The sequence below is a fragment of the Lontra canadensis genome, unplaced genomic scaffold (assembly GCF_010015895.1).
Source record: "Lontra canadensis isolate GAN:19392208 unplaced genomic scaffold, GSC_riverotter_1.0 scaffold40, whole genome shotgun sequence".
NCBI classification, from domain to species: domain Eukaryota; kingdom Metazoa; phylum Chordata; class Mammalia; order Carnivora; family Mustelidae; genus Lontra; species Lontra canadensis.
In genome coordinates, this window is record NW_022631034.1 from 17,282,901 (window position 1) to 17,302,169 (window position 19,269).

General features: G+C 42.3%; 1 protein-coding gene across 2 annotated transcripts in view; it reads right to left on the minus strand.

The window, feature by feature from the left end:
* Positions 1–403: 403 nt before the first annotated feature.
* Positions 404–19,269, minus strand: part of LPAR3 (lysophosphatidic acid receptor 3) — a 76,322-nt gene continuing 57,456 nt past the window's right edge. For both annotated transcript variants that reach the window (XM_032870267.1, XM_032870268.1), the window contains exon 3: positions 404–1,730. In XM_032870267.1, coding sequence (XP_032726158.1) covers positions 1,402–1,730 — 329 coding nt within the window. In that variant the 3' untranslated portion in view covers positions 404–1,401. The remainder of the gene's footprint in view (positions 1,731–19,269) is intronic.

Genomic DNA, 19,269 nt, shown 5'->3' on the forward strand with positions numbered 1-19,269 from the left:
TACTACATGGAGTTTGTGAAATCTACACCTTCAAATCATAATACTCTCTATTTTAGGCCATTACATCTAAAAAGCTCAACTTCTCAAATCCTTTTATTCCAAGTAGTTCTTGCACGTAAATGTTACATCACAATAGCAAAAAAATGTAAACTTCTTTTGCAAACTACATAAATACTATAACTGCCTTGAAGTTATTCTTATTTTAATATATTCTAAATTCTTTATATAAAAAACTTTGGTCAGTAGCCTAGGTGTATGACACTTTCTTTTTTTTTTTTTTCACTGACTAGCCTTTCATGTTGCTTACTTAGTTCTTTGAAGGCGAAAATTTTAAAATTGAGCAAGGATCAAAATTCAGTCCATAAGTAAGACAGGTACCAGAAATATATGTTGGTAAGTGTGGGCAAAATATGAAACAAGAGACTTATTCCACATACTAAGTCTGACAAGCCATCAGTGGTATGGAGGTAACTGAAGATAAAGGCTCAAGTCAACCTCATATTTTATCCTATATGAATGGAATTCAGCCCATTTATCAATATCACCTTTCACCCTGCTGTATGTCTGTATGTCTACTTGCAAATGAATCACCTCTTTCTCTTTTCTTTTAGAGCACAACAGGTCATTTTTACAGCTATGGTCCTAGACTGAACAGTCTGGATGGCCAGTGACTTTCTTTCACCAATACGGTCCTTGAGGTCTTTAAATACAAATTAGAAATGTTTAAACACATAGGTGTGTGCACACACCCATGCACACTTAGATGACCACATCAAGGCCTTTTTTCCTGCTTTAAGAAAAGTTTCTAACATTTACCTTTTTTTGTTAGTAACTAAATCTTCTTCCTCAGAATGTTCTTTTAGTTAAAAATCAAGTCTAATCTGGAGCCCTTACTGATTTGTGACTCTGAGATCCCTACTGAACACCGAGCTATGGGCCATGGTTTCTTTGAGGAAACAAATATCATAGATGAAGCGTTTTCAAAATTTTAAATGCATGCAGAAAGAACTACATAGGCTTTCAAAGCAGCTACATCAAGTGGCTCAAGTAACATTATTATTTATCTTGGCTTAAGCCCTCTATCAACAACATCCTTTTAAAACACAAAGAGAATGGCTACAAGATGGCGGCAGGGCCCAGAATGGTGCTCTGAGTGGTTCCAAGGACATCACTGAGGGTTCCACTGCACTGTCTTCCCTCATTTGTGCATTTTCTCCAAATGCATCATGTCCCCTCTTTGCTGCCCATGCTTTGAAACTATGTAAAATAACTTTTCAAAAAAATCCACCAGTGGTTGAGACCTGAAATAACACTGTAGGTGGGTGTTGTTAGAGACAGGCAGCCATTCTTCACAGCTCCTCTCCCAGAGGAGGCCCTTGTGGGCATGGGGACACCCACAGCTTAGGAACTGTTCTTGTTGCAAACCGTGCCTTGGCTGCTACTGTCTTCCTTATACTGGCTGCCCGTGTCGCTCCTGCTGAGGATGGTGGAGGGGAGGCGGGAGGGACGTCTGTCCAGGTTCTTCTCCTGAGAGAAGCAGCAGATCATCTTCTTCATGGTGCTGTACATGTCCTCGTCCTTGTAGGAGTAGATGATGGGGTTCATGACGGAGTTCAGCAGCGCCAGCAGCAGGAACCACCTTTTGACGTGCTGCACGCCACACTGCGTGCAGTTCAGGCCATCGAGCAGCAGAACCACCAGGCCTGGGGTCCAGCACACGACGAAGGCCCCTGCGGGGAGACAAAAGGAAACGGGCTGCTTACTGAGGTTTCTTCTGGCCCAGCTTTCAGTCAGTGGCACCAAGGGACCTTAAGGATCTGTTTTGACAAATGCAAAGCATACTTCCACCCTTCCTCTGAGCGCTTGAGACGTGGGCTTATTAGACACCAACAGCTGGGCACCCCCTTGACTGTCCACCATGTTTCTATTTCAACTCCTTAGCTGCTTACCCAGGGCTCGTCCTGAGGGGCTCACAGTTACCTGCTGCTTACTAAGCACTCCACAGAACTTTTCTCCATCAGCTCTCTGAACCACACTAGGAGGCTGCTGTGGTCATCATCCCTGCTTTGCAGATGAGAAAACCAAGGCCAGATGCCAGGAATGTATGTGGAAAGGCCTCACACCCGATGCTCCACTGTTCTCTAACTCAGATATTCTAAATGCTCTCCTGACAAGAAGACACACCGCATCTTTGACATTCTCCTCCTCTCTTCTGAAGTCCCCTGCTCTCGAATGCTATTCTTTATAAATCCATGTTGGTGCTGAGTAAGCACCGTATTCTTTTTGACAGATTCATGGGCCATCTGTTTAATTCTCTGTTCTGGGTTCAGTTTTTTTGTTCTTTTTGGTTGTTGTCAGAAATAAATCTTTCTGTTTCATGATGAGGTAGAGATGTGCTTGTAGCAGATTGATTGATTTACCACAATTTTAGCACCAACTGCACATGGAGGGGAGTGTCTTCTGAGTCCCTAGACATCTGATCATACTTAGCTAACCACTAAAGCTTCGGACACGTTTTCCTTAAAATATAAGACCGAGGTTCAAGTATTCCCCTACTTTGTCGCCATCACCTTGGGTATCAGCGAGAACTCAACTCTATACAATGCTTACTATGAGCCGGGCGCTGGTGTGAATGCCTTCCTTTATTAACTGGTAGAACCACACTGTGAGGCAGGCCTTGTTATCATCCCCAGGAAAAGGGAGGTGAGAGGAAAGTTAAGTAACTTGCTCACCATCAAACAGCTTGGAAGGGACATCTGATTTTGAATGTCAGCAATCTTTCTCCGTAGGCTGTGCTCTCGGCCACTATGTATGTGACCTGTCTCGATACTGTGATATGGTTTCCTCCCCCAAAGTCCTTATCATTTCTAAATGCCCCTGGTTATCCATTCCACAAACATTCCCTGTGAGCTTACAGTGTGTCAGGACCTGCACTAGTCAGTAAAAGAGATGACTATACACTCCAGGAGCTAAAGTGCTAACGGGGAGACAGAATAAACAAGCAAGTCTATGAATCACATCAGCAACTAGTTATTCTGACTGGTTAGAATTAGTCCTGCATGGTGTTCCTCTTGTCACTTTATCTTCGTTCTGAGAGATACACTAATAAGTCAAGAGCCATAAAACGGCTGTGTGAGGCCATAAAATGTCATGGGCCTCGGGGTCAGACAGGTGTGCCCAGCTCCTCACTTTATGAGCTGCACAAATGAGGCAAATCACTGTATTTTTCTGACCACCTGTTCTCTCATTTTTAGATTGTATTTATTCACTTGAGAGAGAGAGAGAGAAAGAGAGCTTGAGCATGAGTGGGGGAGGAGCAGAGAGGGAGGGAGAAGCAGACTCCCTGCTGAGCAGGGAGCCAGACATGGGGCTCCATCCCAGAACCCTGCGATCAGGATCTGAGCCAAAGTCAGAAGTTCAACGAAGCCACCAAGCGGCCTCCTATTCCCTCATTTATAAAACAAGGATAGCAATCCCGACTGTGTGGGTGGCTGGGAGGGATCAGAAGTCATGGCAAGTGGTGCCCAACACTGAGCTGGGTTCCCTAAGTGGTGGTTGTCATGAGATGCTTTGTCAAAGCCATCGGCCAAAATTAGATATTTAGGAGTTATCAGGAGGGTTTAATTCTCCATTTCATAATTACAGCTCACAAATTGTTCCCTTTTCACTACTTTCTGTGTTATTTTTGCTCTGAATGACATGTGTGAATAAAGAACTTGGAGATAAGAGATCAGAGATTGGGTCCTATCCTTCACTTACTGTACAACCCTGGGACACCCATGTCATCTGTCTGGGGTTGGCTTCCTAAACTACAAATTGAGAACTTTAGGCAAGTGCTGGGTTTTTCCAATTTGGGGCCAGGGCACCTTAGTGGGTATGTTGTCAATTTAAAGGGTTTGGACAAGTTGGAGGATTTTTATTTTTTATTTTTATTTTTTAAAGATTCTATTTATTTATTTGACAAACAGAGATAACAAGTAGGCAGAAAGAGAGAGAGAGAGAGAGAGAGAGAGAGAGAGGAGGAAGCAGGCTCCCCGCTGAGCAGAGAACCAGATGCAGGGCTCGATCCCAGAACCCTGGGATCATGACCCGAGCCAAAGGCAGAGGCCCCAACCCACTGAGCCACCCAGGCGCCCCAAGTTGGAGGATTTTTAAATGCAAGAATGGAATGGAATCGCTCAGAGTATATTGCACAGACCAAGGGAAGTTTTGTTTCATGCAACTTTCATATCAGTTTTACATACTATGTTTATGTGAATATTGGTTATGAAGTAAACTATTATTTCTTACTGTTGGACTTTGTCAAAAAGTTTGGAAAACACTAGTTTAGGTAATCTTGAAGGCCCCTCCAGCTCCAATGGTCTGTATTTCCCCTAACAGTAACACTTTTGTTCTCTGCTCTTCCCAAGAGAGGGTTACTATGTTGTCAAAAGGCAAGAACTAAACAAATCAGACATCAAAAGCTGTTGCTGCCAGTTTTGATGTGAAGACTCCTTTCTGTGTGAAACTGCATAATTCCAAAGAAATCCCAGTGGGAGAATTCTCATGTCCTTGTGTTAATGGGGAAGAGGGGAAAATATTGATTAACTTTATACTTTGTTAAATATGCATGTCAACATTTAATAAAGTATTTAACTTCCAAACCAATGGAAGGGGAAGGATGGAGCCAAAGGAAAGGAAAACAAGATCTCAACGTAAGAAAAGGAGGAGGGGCGGAAAGTCAAACATAGAAAAGTGGGACAAAGAAAGAACAAAAGAAGATACTGGAAATGAATCCAAATATACTGACAGTCAAGCTCAGTGTTAATTGTGGTATTGCTTTTTAAGAAACAGGTAAATCTAAACAATTTGATGTCTACCATTACATCCATATGTGGTAAAAAACCATAAGGAAAAGCAAGATGATTAACAAGAAATTTATAATACGGTTATTTCTCTATAAGGGGGTGGTCACTAGGGCAGGTCCACATAGGCAATGCTGAAGATATTGGAAATGTTCTATTACGCTGCCTGGCAGGTACATAGGCATTTTTTAAAAAGAACTTTATTTATTTATTTGACAGAGGGAGGCACAGCAAGAGAGGGAACACAAGCAGGGGGAGTGGGAGAGGGAGAAGCAGGCTTCCCGCTGAGCAGGGAGCCCGATGTAGGGCTTGATTCCAGGACCCTAGGACCATGACCTGAGCTGAAGGCAGAAGCTTAAAGACTGAGCCACTCAGGTGCCCCTACATAGGCATTTTAAAAGTTTTTTTAAAATTCCTTTAAGTGTTATTCTTTATATGATACATATGTCATTTATAATTTTGTTTGAATGATCTATTTCGCACATACACATACACACATACACATTTACAAAAGTAAATTGCCAATATGCTTTCCTAAAAACTATTTCTTAAATCAATTTTGTTTTTAAATCATAAAAGCTTTTTTTCCCCTCAGAATAAAATTCTAGTTTAGATTAGTCAGGGGACCTAAACACTCTAAATAAAATCTCCAAACTGATGTCTTGTTTGTCACAATGTAGTAATTCATGTATATTTTCCCTTTGCATTGCATTACATACAATAATTCATTCAATCAACACTTGACAAACTTTACCTTGAGCAATGATTATATATGTCAGGCACTGCTGTAAGAATTTTATATGCATTAACCCTTTAATCTTCATGTCAGCCCTAGAAATATTATGAACACCACCTAATAAAATACTAATGCTACTCTCTTTTTTTAAAACTGAGGAAGATGGAGTATAGAGAAGCGAGGTAATATGGTCAAAGGCATAGAGCTGATAAACGGAAGAGCCAGGATTTGAACCCAGGCAGCCTGGCACCAGGGGCTGTGCTCCTGTCCACATGCATGCCTGCTCAGCAATGGACAGAGAATCTGTTTACTGAAGAGAGCGATGGGGGAGGGAGAAGGGCACTTCTTTTAGAGTCCCATCTTAGAGCTTAGAGCTTAGAGTCCCATCTTAGTGGGACTTAGAGCTCTTAGAGTCCCATCTAGTGTATGTCCCATCTGACTGTGAAGCTCATATATAACAATTAAGTCATGCTTTGGTTTGCTAGCATAAAGATTTTCTGTCCGGAAGGAAGGAAGGGAGGAAAGGAGGGGAGGAAAGAAAGGAGAAAGAATTCCAACAAAAATATAAGCTGGTCGTAGGAGTAAGAAGAAACAAAAATCTGCTGACCTTTCCTTTCTACTGTTTCCAAGAACAACAGAGGCAAATCTTTGACAGAGCAGCCCAGACACCCTCCACTGTCAGAGACCCTGAGCTGCAGCATGTTGTCTGAGGTGATGGCCGCACACGGGGCATGAACCCTGGGAAAGATACCACTCCCAGACTCCTCCACCCAACAGCCAACTTCCTGCACCAAACACATCTCAGCAGAGATGCGAGGTTCATCTAACACTTCATTCTTTTGGGGGGGAGGTTACTGTATGTCGGCAGCTAGATGTGAGGCCCCCAAAATGATTTAGGAGGAGAACATACTGGGAATGGTTTTGGCCTTGGGAGTCTGTAATCTCAGAGAAATTCTTAGAAAATGCAGGGGATGCCATAAACAGATGGGCAATTGGTCTATTTCTTACAAAGGGGACAGAGGATAGATCCTGGGAAATATAGATCAGTCAGTCCCCTATCAAGTTCTAAGAAATTTTGGAAGAAAAAACTAATGGAAATGTTTTGTGAGTATTTAGGCTCGATGCTGAGACCATACCAGCTGGGAATAAGCAGAGGTTTCAAAGAGAGGTCATGACAAGTCCTAATCACTTTTTTTTTTTTTTTAAAGTCAGACATTCACAAATAGGAGTCCATTTGGGAACCAGTGGAAAAACTCAAGTATGTTCCCCTTGGAGAAGAAAGGGCTTAAGAAAGACATGATGTGCTAACTGCCTCAAAAGCCTGAAAGGCCATCAGATAGAAAGAAGACATGTAGACCTTTCCCAGGCCATTCCAGAAGGTCAACATGTGGGGCTCGATCCCAGGATTCTGGGATCATGACCTGAGCTGAAGATGGACACTTCATGACTGAGCCACCCAGGCACCCCAATAAATTAAAAATTTTAAAAAAATTATACAAATTCCCTGTTCCCACATCAGACCCAATAGTTAGAACCTCTGCAATGGGATGCAGAAATCTGTAGGATGAAAGAGCTCCCTGGTTGGTAATGACACATGGCCAGTTCTTCTAGAACCATTTTTCTAAGCTGACTCAAAACGGTTTATTCAAGCTGACCCTGTCAGCAACATTGTAGACTCTGTAGAGACCTAGCAAAGAGTCATGGAAAAGAGAGAGGGGGAAGAATTCTTTAAAATAAGCAAATAAGCAACTCGAGAGATCGGTACCTTCAGCTTCCATTTGGAGAAATGTTTGAGCACATCACATACATGAATAAATGTACGAACACCAGCAGCGGAACTGGACCACAGGCAAGACACGCACGTCCTCCTCGGGCCTCTGTCGGCTCTCTGGTTGGCCCTGCCAAGAACGCCTTCCTGCCTCCTAATCTAAGGTCTACTTTTCTTTCCAAGCTTAGCTCAAATTCTGCCTCCTCCCCCGGGCCTCTCCCGTTGTCCCACCACAGTGATGGTTGCTTCCTCTCAACTCGTGGGGCCCTTTCCCTCTACAACAGTCACGTGGTGCTGAGCATGTCCCCTGCTTACTCTCTCTCACCTCTCCCGAGAGCTCTGGGCCAGCCAGTGTGCTCAGGGCGTTACACGCACCGGGCGTTTAAAACTCCCAGCCCAGTGAGGCTGCCGCTCCTACTATTATCCTGGTCTTGCAGACAGTGATTTGAAGTGTAGAAGTAGCTGAAGAATTTGTCTTGGGTCTAGAAGTCGACAAAGAGAAGAGTCATAATTTGAACCCAGGTTGGACTCCCCCGTCAAACTCTTGGGCACTGGACTAAACTGGAGGTAGTTTTTAATACAACTATCCTCTTTCTCAGGCCTGTTAAAAGCTCCCTCAGCGTGTGGGCTGTTGCCTCATCACCAGTCTGTATCTTCAGAGCTAAGTATGGAGCCCCCCACTCAGCAGAGATGAGGCAGTGGAAGGTAAGTGAGATCTCACAAGAGGCCTCATGGGGCGAGGTCCTGCGCCAGCTGCTGTGCTGTGAATGGCATCTGGTCTGAACCTGGATGCGACGTGTGACAATTCTGACTACAGTCAAGAAAATTCTCAGGTGAAGCGACAGCCGGTTGAGCAAGCAGAGTGTTGATGGTTAAGTCCAGCTGTGCAGAGGTGAGACACAGCATCAGGCACTGGGGGAATTCCAAAGAGTTCAGGATGGTTTGAAGTCAGAGAGGTGACTGAGGAAGTATGGCGAAGTCTGAGAGACGACCTGGGGCAGACCCATGTTGCCTATTCCCGGTCACCTTCATACGACACCCCCGCCCCCATACACGCACCCACACCCAAGCACCTCTGAGCAAAGGCCCTACGTGCAACACTCAAGAGTTGGATTTATTGTGAAGATATCAGACCCCATAGCCTTTGCCCTTGGGTGCCCACTGTATGTAATGAATTGGCTTTTCTTCCAAGCCATTAGAATGGTAGGAGTCATACTGCATCCTTAGGAAAATGAAGAAATATTCCTATATTCCATGGTTCATCAAAGAATCCCATTGAGAATGGCTAGACCAGAGGTTTTTCAGGCTCAATTGCAACTCATTAGTGAGCCGGGAAATCAATTTAGTGGGTTGCAACCAGCAATTTTCTGAAAGATGAAATAGAACAGAACAGAAAACATCAGAGCGCATCAGGTAGAGTAAGAGTACGTTTCATGAAAGTTGTTTCAGTTACACACAAAAAGGTGTATGTGCACGGGGCCATGATATCAAATGTACACTATTTCTTGTGAGTCCTGATGTAAAAAAAGATAAGGTATTAGCCACTTCTACAGATCAGTGGTTTTTCAAATCAGTTTTTTAAAAAGTAGAGAAACATTTCGCAAAGGAAATCTCTTGTTAAAAGTTCAAAATCCAAGATTCTCTAAGGAGAGAGAGAAGGAGCAAGGGCTGAGGAGGGGTTGAGTAAGGCCCCTGACGGCGGAATCCTCACTCCTCTTCACACTACAACCCCCGCTCCACACGCGTACAAACACCAAGGCTCACCTGGAACACCACTGGCCGCTGTTCACCCAGTTACACCCTCCCCCACTTATGTCCCTCCAGCAACTCTGTTTGTTCTCTAGAGTTAAGAATCTCTTATGGTTTGCCTCCCTCTCTGTTTTCATCTCATTTTCTTTTTCCTTCCTTTCCCCTATGATCCTCTGTCTTGTTTCTTAAATTCCACATATGAGTGAACTCATATGGTATTTAACTTTCTCCGACTGACTTATTTTGCTTAGCATGATACACTCTAGTTCCATACACATCATTGCAAATGGCAAGATTTCATTCTTTCTGATGGCTGAGTAAGATTCCATTATCTCTCTCTCTTTCTCTCTCACACATCTTCTTTATCCATTCATCTGTTAATGGACATCTGGGCTCCTTCCAGATGTTGGCTATTGTACACATTGCTGCTATAAACACTGGGGTACATGTGCCCCTTTGAATCACTATATTTGTATCTTTTGGATAAATACTGAGTAGTGCCATTGCTGGGTCATAGGGTAGTTCTATTTTTAACTTTTTGAGGAACCTCCAAACTGTTTTCCAGACTCGCTGCACCAGCTTGCATTCCCACCAACAGTGTAAGAGGATTCCCTTTTCTCTACATCCTTGCCAACCTCTGTTGTTTCCTACTTGCTAATTTTAGCCATTCTGACCAGTGTGAGGTGGTGTCTCACTGTGGTTTTGATTTGTATTTCCCTGCTGCTGAGTGATGTGGAGCCTGTTTTCATCTGTCTGTTAGCCATTGGTATGTCATCTTTGGAGAAATACCTGTTCATGTCTTCTTCTCATTTCTTGACTGGATTTTGTGGTTTTTGGGTGTTGAGTTTGGTAAGTTCTTTATAGATTTTGGATACTAGCTCTTTATCTGACGTGTCATTTGTAAATATCTTCTCCCAAGAACATGGCAGGGATGTCCACTCTCATCAATGTTGTCAACATAGTCCTGGAAGTCCCAGCCTCAGTAAAAAGGAATAAAAGGCATCCAAATTGACAAAGAAGTCAAACTTTTACTCTTCACAGACAATAAGATACTCTGCAGAAAATTCCAAAAGACTCCACAGGGGTGTCTGGGTGGCTCAGTTGGTTAAGCGTCTGCCTCCAGCTCAGGTCATGATCTTGGGATCCTGGGATCAAACCCCATATCGGGCTCTCTGCTCAGTAGACAGTCTGCTTCTCCCTCTCTCCTTCTGCTCCTCCCTCCTGCTCCAGCTTTCTTTCTCTCTCTCTCTCTCAAAAAAAAAAAAAAAAAAAAAGACTTCACCAAAAAATTGCTCGAAATTATACAGGAATTCAGTGAAGTTGCGGGATATAAAATCAATGCACAGAAGTCAGCTGCATTTCTATACACCAACAATGAAGCAGAAGAAAGAGAAATCAAGGAATCGATCCCATTCACAATTGCACCCAAAACTGTAAGATACCTAGGAATAAACCTAGCCAAAGAGGTGAAGACATAAAAGATCTGTACTCTGAAAACTACAGAACACATGTAAGTCTTTTAGAGCAAAGCTTTCAGTGCTCAGGATGCACTAGTTGTCAGGGAGCTCGAAGTCTGCTTATTCTACTTACTCAACACTATCTGCCTCAGAACACCGGGACGGAGGGGGATGGGGGCGCTCTTTAAAATTCAGATTTCTGGGCCCCACCCAGACCTGCTGAGTGAGAAACTGATGAGAGTACAATCTGGACATCTCCAGGTTGAGCTAGCACCCTAGGGAATGCTTTCGTATAGCAGAGCGTGAGAACCACCAGCCTAGACAGGGAGACTCACGTGAAGATGGGCTAAAATTCCAGTGAGAATGACAAGGATGGGAAGAGCAGTGCTGGAGGGGATGGACAGAAGCAGACAGTTATAAGCAGATGGTAAGGAGGAAGAAACGGGAGGACTTGAAAGAACTGGCTGTGGGGACTGAGGGAGAGTGACTGGGTTGCACGTGGTTCTGATGACCAAGCAGAGAGGCAGAAGAGGGGCAATTTAGTAGGAGACAGTGTTCAGTTTTAGGCATCGGGGAGGTAAGTGGAGCACTTGTGGCTCCTCAAGGCAGAAAGGTGTAGAAGGCATTCTGCATTCTGACAGCTCCAAACCGAAATGCTGACTTGGGAGTCATCAGCAGTAGGTGGGAGCTTTGGCCATATGTCCTTACTAAGTATTTACTAAGCGATCGCCCACCCTGTGCCAGCTACTAAGAGTAAATATTCCCGTGATGATTACATTTGGATAACAAATCTAATTTTCTTCTATTGCCAAGTGACAGGTCAGTTACATTGACAAGAAGCAATAAGGTTTTCTTCTAATGAGGCACTATGTTCTTTCAGTACCTGTTTAAGAGACTCACTAATTGTCCAATTACACTATAAATGAGCTTTCCTCTGGTAATTAAATAAACTAGTTTCAGTGCTAGGCTCAAAAGCCAGTACCATGAGTTCAATGTTAATTTTTAAAGCACAGTGAATCATATACTAGAATATGCAATTACAGTGCTGAAATGATATTTAATGACTATAATTTAAGGTAATCAGAAATATCAAATTAAGGAATGTCTAGCACTTCAGAAGACAGAATTACAAATGAAAATATTGGTGACAAATGAAATCAAAGATCTTTCCAAGTCCCTAATCAATATCATGTTAGAGAATCTATAACAGCCCTCTTCTCTTATTTGGCAGATTTCAAAATACCTTAAAAAAAATCCTCTGGTTAATACTTCACTTCCATGATATATAGGAAATCAGAAAGAAGAACAGCAGCCCCCTCTGGAAGAAGGGCCTCTCCCTGGAATGTAATTAAGATAGTTCAGAATTCTTGGGGTTTTGGTAACAGGACGGGCAGAAGTTGAAGACCTCAAGGTTCATGAACCTGTTCTTCAAAACTCATACTTTTTTTTTTCCTGTTCCATTAGTCCGACTTGTACCCATATTTTCATCAGTTTAAAATTCACACATGCAATTTTTAAAAAATCCTGACATGTGAGTGCCCCACAAATAAAACATCTGTAACAATAAAAGCAATCACTCACACAGAATAGTCACACTCTGGCACAGAGACTCCTCATTTCATCAAACAGGAGGATATATTTTAAATATATTCACTCTGTTATTCTTTGTTTTCAGTCCAGGGAAGAGTGGCAGGGCACAGGCAATAATGCTAACCTAGTAAGCCGCAGGACTGTCTGATTTACTAAAATAGAAAATTACAACTCTACATAAAAATTAGGTTGTCAACCTCATCCAAGGGAAGCTCCCTTATTTAAAAAGAAACTTAATTTCAAAGTAAAATTTTAAAGTAAAAAGCTGTCCTTGATCAGAAGTGTTATAATGCACAAGCCACACACTTACAGAGTATTTAAGTGGAAATGCTCTCAGGATAGTGAAGAATTTGTTCAATAATTTCAAAATAACACTTCCAGATGTGGTTTGCATTTAAATTCGTATTCGTTTACCCACAGTGTTTCAGAAATCCAATAATTCAGAAAATAGACTGTCACATATGAGAAAGGAATGAAAATATATACTTCTAGTAAACCTAACTTATTTTTACTACAGAAAGCAAGAAAACACCGAGACACTTCAAATAGAAGATGAGCAGTTAAGCATTCCACAAATGATTCATTTAACACTATTGTCACTTCTGTCGGGTCTTTTGACTCTAACAACTGGTTTTAGACACTTGTTTTAAGTTTGCGGCCAGCTCTGGGAAATTGAAAATCTCAGTGCCAAGGGGTTATGAGATAAAATTTAAAGGAGAGGCATATAAGCAGCTAGAACCACAGCCTAGACCTAATTCTAGTGTTTAACTCCGGGCAACAGCTGGAAATCATAAACTGAATAAGGAAGAGAACACCAACTCCACCTCCAGAATCCTCTTTAAGCATAATATGTATGGACTAGTAATACCTCAGTACCTCACTATTACAACAAGGGCTCTCCAGCATCTAAGAAAAGGTGTGAGGTCAGCTGCATGTGTTGGCAAAGTAACAGGTCTTTGTTGGGTAAAATTTTTTTTTTTAATTTTATTTATTTATTTGACAGAGAGAGAAATCACATGTAGGCAGAGAGGCAGGCAGCGAGAATGGGAAGCAAGTTCCCTGCTGAGCAGAGAGCCAGATGCAGGGCTCGATCCCAGGACCCTGAAATTATGACCTGAGCCGAAGGCAGAGGCTTAACCCACTGAGTCACCCAGGCACCCTTGTTGGATAAAATTTTAAGACAGACCCCAACTAGTCCAAGGATATGAAATTCTTGCTGGAGTCACTCTTTTGGATTAGGAAGGCTTCTGCTGCACCCTACCTGAAAATGTAAACACAGTAAGCTACAGGAATATACTATTTTATCACATAAACGGTCACTGGCACAAAGCAGGGTTCTGATGGGAAAGGGGTATATTCGATGGGGTTGAAAATTTTCAAATTTTCAAAAAGGCACTGCACAGGAAAGTTGGCTTGAATAGAAGACAAGATTCTGGCCACCCAGATGGCACGAAACACGATTCAGAGCTCAAAAGAAGGGAACAGGAATTAGAAGGAGCAGGACTGGCTTAGAGAAAGTTGTACCTGGAGCAGCAAGAGCATGCTATAGTTTAGGAAATACTATGTCTTGACACAAGAGCTATGACCACCCCCCCATGCCCATGGCCGCCATTATTAATCCACTACACTACCTGTGTCTGAAACCACATATGGCCTTGAATCCTTCATAGTAAAGCTCCAAGCAGAGTCTAGCAATCAGATGGAATTTGACCTTGGGATGAAACCCACTTAAGCCATCCCTGTTATAGTAAAAAGAGCATAGGTTGGAGATCAGGCTGACACTGAGTGGACCATGGGTAAATCTATTCACCTTCTTAGGCCTCCCACCATTTTCTAAGCTATGGCATGAGCATGATGATACTGACCAGAGAGAATTTTTGTAAGAATCTAATGAGATAATACATGGCGTGTCCAACACAGAAAATGTTAGTTCTGACTGCCCAGAGAGAGAGTGTTGGTTATTTCCCCTGCTGTGCTTCCTAAGACAATGCATACCTACATCCAGTAGGATGTTTTATTTGCTGTTGTGTACCCACATGTGCATACACACACACACACACACACACACACACCATTTATTACACTTGGTCCTAATTCTGCATGCATTTGGCTGCCCTGCTAGGCTGACATCCTCAAGAAGACCCCTTTTGTATCTTATCCAACTTGAGATACCCAGTGCTTAGCCAAGCACCCTACATATAGTAGGTACTTAATAAAAGCTTCTTAAATGAAGGGATCTCAATTCAAATCCAGACCCTAGACTATGCATTTTAAAAGGTCATTCTGTTTCTCCGCTACCAATTTCTTCATCTGCCCATTAATGGGATTGGATTAGCTCCTAATAAGAGCTTATGAAAACCATTATTGATCAGGCTTCTACTCAAGAAAAGAACAAATTTGGAAACATATTTCTAGTTTGCATTGAGCAAATCTATGAAGTTGGATGGGAGAAATATGAGGAAATGGGTGGCTTATGTATACAGCAAAGTAAGGTTGGAGGACATAAATAGAATATGTGTACAAGGTAATGATGGAAGGAAAGACGGCCACTGTGAGACACACATGGAGCTGCCATTAAGCTATCCTGTGAGAACCAGGAAATGGGAGAAAAAAGCTTGCTCTTTGAGTTAAGCCCTAGACCCAAGTCACTTAAAGAGATTCTCGGATCTGCAACAGCTTTACTGAAATCTGACTGAAGGTGATAATGTCTTAGGAGAAAGAATGTCCCTGGAGCCAAGGATGTCCAGAAGTACCTTATGCAGCTCCCAGGGAGGAAAGTTCTCAGCCAAGGTCAGTCTGTGTGGCTGGGAGGTCTCTAATGTTCTGATTCAGCACAAAAGGCAACCTCTGATTGTAACTGGACTTGCCAGGTATTGAGTATCCGAACCCCTTGGTAATTAAGAGAGGGCAGGCCAAAGGGAGGAAGGAAGCAAGTGGAAATGACACCTACACTTTGTTCACCTTCTTGCCTCTGTCACCTTTATTGCCTGGTTACCTCCTCCTTATTCTCTCAAGTTCAGCTCATTTGTCACCTGCTCTTTGTAGCTTTCCCCAGACACCACCCTAGGCTGAGTCAGAGGTTCCCCATTCCACGTTTCCATGGTACTCTCCAGAGGCTTACTGTCAAACCAGATGCCATGAGTGGCTTGTCCCTCCACGGCCAGCTAGACTGAGAGCACCTGGAAGCAGAAATGCTGCCACAGTCACCTTGGGTTCCCAACACCCGACCGGGACTAGATGCTTAGTGGAAAGCAAGGAAAGCTGGAATGTCACAGAGAGGAAACAGAGGTGTCATAGGAGAAAATTAAATCGTCTCTCTGCTGGGTTTTCACTAGAATGACACATCCCCAGGTACTGGTTTCAGACAGAACATTTCCCAGGCAATCAGCCCTGATCACATTTCTGTGCCATCAAGGGAAGTGTAAGGCACCAGGGGAGACCCACCTTATGAATTTATTCAATGGCTTGTTCCCAAATGGAGCAAGTTGGTTGGCTGGAATTCAAAATAAACTTTGTCACGAGCACAACTGATGTACATGGCTTTGAGTTACTCAAAAAAGCCCACTTCACCCATACATCGTTGGTTACTTTATGGGCAATTCCAGGCTAACTGCAAGTTGATTTGCAACGGTGTTTCATCGATTCATCCTTGACCAGTTAGACCCTTTTGACCCTTGCTAATGTGTGCAAGAACTTCCAGTAGTCTCCACCCAAACTGCAAGGCTCGCCTGGCCTAAGGCCCTGGCAGTTCCTGCAAAGAGCATTAGAGGCGTACCTCTCCTCTGGTTAGTTCTTCAAGAACCCCCAGTCCTTTTCATATGTCTCTTACAGCTCTGTATTTGAAAATAAACTCAATTAAACCTGAAAACATACAACAGCTTACTCTATTTACCCTGTATAACACAGGGACACACGCATATGCATATACACGCATACTTTCAATACATACACTCGCTTTACGTTATATACAAGTATTTAATCCAAAGTTGATAAAATCAAGTATTGGTTAAAATCTCCTCTAGAGAAAGCCTGAACATTCCAGGCCCTTGGGTGGGAACATAGTTCCCTTTTAAGACATCGTTTCTACAGAAAATTAGATTGAACTCAGTTTATATCCCTTTATCCTGGAAAGCAAGCAGCCAGCTTCAGTGTGAGGACTGTCTGTGCTAACAGAGCGATATTACCTAACCAACCAGCACATTCCCCTATGGGCAAGATGATCACGGTTCCAATCTGTGCTGCCAATCATAATCTACCTCCCCGCTGAAGGACTCCTATGCAAAATGCTAATGTCCTTTTGCTTTTCGTGTGTCTTCCGGTAATCGTTAACACATTTATTTTTCTCAGCAGTAAGTGTTGGGCAAATAAGACGTAGTTCTTGCCCTTAAAGTGTTTGCTCACTAGGAGGGCAAAAAGGGCATGCACATAAAAATAAATTACCATTAAGGCAGTAAATGACACATAGCCAATCAATGGAATGGGGGAGTAATATAGGAACTCAGAGAAGAAATCTCCACATGTTGGGGTGACTGAAGTCCTGATGGAGAACAAGGGGTTTGATGGGGATCATGAAGGAAATGCAGGAATTACTAGAGAGGAAGAACACGCTCAATTTGTCCCCCCACCCACCCAGTAGATGTCTAGCATAGGAATACACCCAGCCCCTTTGAGATCAGGCACCATACCTTGTGCTGTGATAAAAGGAAGCTGAGACAACTCCCAGTGCACAGCTCACGCAAGGATCTGTAAACCATGTTATTACAGGTACCTGGGAAGCCAAGGACTCCTCCTCTGAATTGGGATGGTTTATGACAATCTAGAACAAAGAATCTACGGCTCTTCTAACAGTCCATGCTTTTCCACATTTGGGTTCATCAAACTCATATACACCACACTGCATCATCGTCTGAAAGAACCTTCTGTTTAAAAAGTTACTTTTACCACCCCAGTAATCAAATGAGATTAGTAAGTCAGAATGTGTAAACAGCAAGTAATTTGTAAATTGTTAACAAGTGAAGAAGAAACATCCAAATCACATTAATACAGAGGCTAAGAAAGATTGTTCAAAATTTAAAGGACTCCTTGAATTAGACCATCTCTTAACAAACCAAACACCCTCAATTCAATAAAGGGCAAATAAAAAAGTCTGGGATACTATCTCACTCAAATGGTGGAACTAAAGACATCATGATAGGTAACAAAAGGCTCATCTTCTTATCCCTTTAGCCATCCCCAGGAAAAACATTAAATCCTTCCTCTTTTAACATATACCTTTTTATTTTCCTAAAACAAGTGTGTTTATTATTGTATACAATGACTACTTGGTATTTTTACCTAATGACATACATACACAGAAGGATTTACTAGTTAGGTAAACTTGGATAATTAAACTCTTAAGCCTTGCTTCCTCACCTGTAAAACAGAGGCAATAAAAATCTCATCCCATCCCAGAGCTGGTGAGGCCCAAGTAAAAGAAGGAATACAAGGCCTTTCACTGCAGCATTTAGCACAAGGTCATTGTCAAGATCATCATCTCTTAGGATTGCTCCAATAAAGACCTTTTGTGATCTCATATTTGGAAAACCTATCATGACACTAGTGAGAGAGGCACTATGGTATAGTGTTTTCTCAGCTTGGTCTCAAGAGCCAGACGGCTGGGTTCAAATCCAAGACCCACCACTTGCTTTTGGGTTCCCTTGGGCACTATCTGTGAAGCCTATTTAATGCACCTGTACCTTATGCCTCTCCCTTACCCATAACATAGAGACAATAAGAATACTACCCCCATCCCCCTTCCTGGAGTTGCTGTAAGAGCCAGATGACTGATTATTCATAAACTATACATATCCGTGCTTGACATAGAAGATGACCTCATGTGTTAGCCATTCCTGTGCTGGTCCTGCTCTCCAGGTTTAAAGGCAGTCAGAATCAAAGTCAAGGGTCTTCAAAAAAAGTGAAAAAATACTAAGGTTCCAGAGTTACATGAGATGCAGGAATGTCCTGTTCTTCCCTAAGGAATCCCAGAGGATTTTAAAGTAAAGGGAGTCTTTTAGAACAGAGCTGTACAGAAGGAACCAAGTGAAAAAGACGTGAGTGGCAGGAGTAGCCTGCTGAGTCCTATCTAGTCCACATATTTCTATTCTATTCTATATTCTGCAAATATTTGTTTTCATTTTCATGCCCATTTTTTCCACTAGACCAGACAGACCTCAAGGACTAGAACTGTATTCAGCCAATTTACTTTTGTATCCTCAGTTCTTAGCATAATGTATACAGTGGGCACTTAATGTTTAGCAATGAGTCAATGGTCAGATAAGTGAATACAAGAAGGGTCTAAAGATACATGTAGAGGTTACTGCTTATGTTCTCCTCTAGGTTTCTGATGGATTCCTGTCTCACGTTGAGATCTTTTATCCATTTTGAGTTTATCTTTGTGTACGGTGTAAGAGAATGGTCGAGTTTCATTCTTCTACAGATAGCTGTCCAATTTTCCCAGCACCATTTATTAAAGAGACTGTCTTTTTTCCACTGTATATTTTTTCCTGTTTTGTTGAAGATTATTTGACCATAGAGTTGAGGGTCCATATCTGGGCTCTCAATTCTTTTCCACTGGTCTATGTGTCTGTTTTTATGCCAGTACCATGCTGTCTTGGAGTAAGCTTTGTAGTAAAGCTTGAAATCAGGTAACATGATGCCGCCAGTTTTATTTTTGTTTTTCAACATTTCCTTAGCAATTCGGGGTCTCTTCTGATTCCATACAAATTTCAGGATTATTTGCTCCAGCTCTTAAAGGCAAAGGAAACAAAAGCTAAAATGAACTTTTGGGACTTCATCAAGATCAAAAGCTTCTGCACAGCAAAGGAAACAGTCAACAAAACAAAGAGGCAATCCACAGAATGGGAGAAGATATTTGCAAATGACAGTACAGACAAAAGGCTGATATCCAGGATCTATAAAGAGCTCCTCAAACTCAACACACACAAAACAGATAATCATATCAAAAAATGGGCAGAAGATATGAACAGACACTTCTCCAATGAAGACATACAAATGGCTATCAGACATATGAAAAAATGTTCATCATCACTAGCCATCAGGGAGATTCAAATTAAAACCACATTGAAT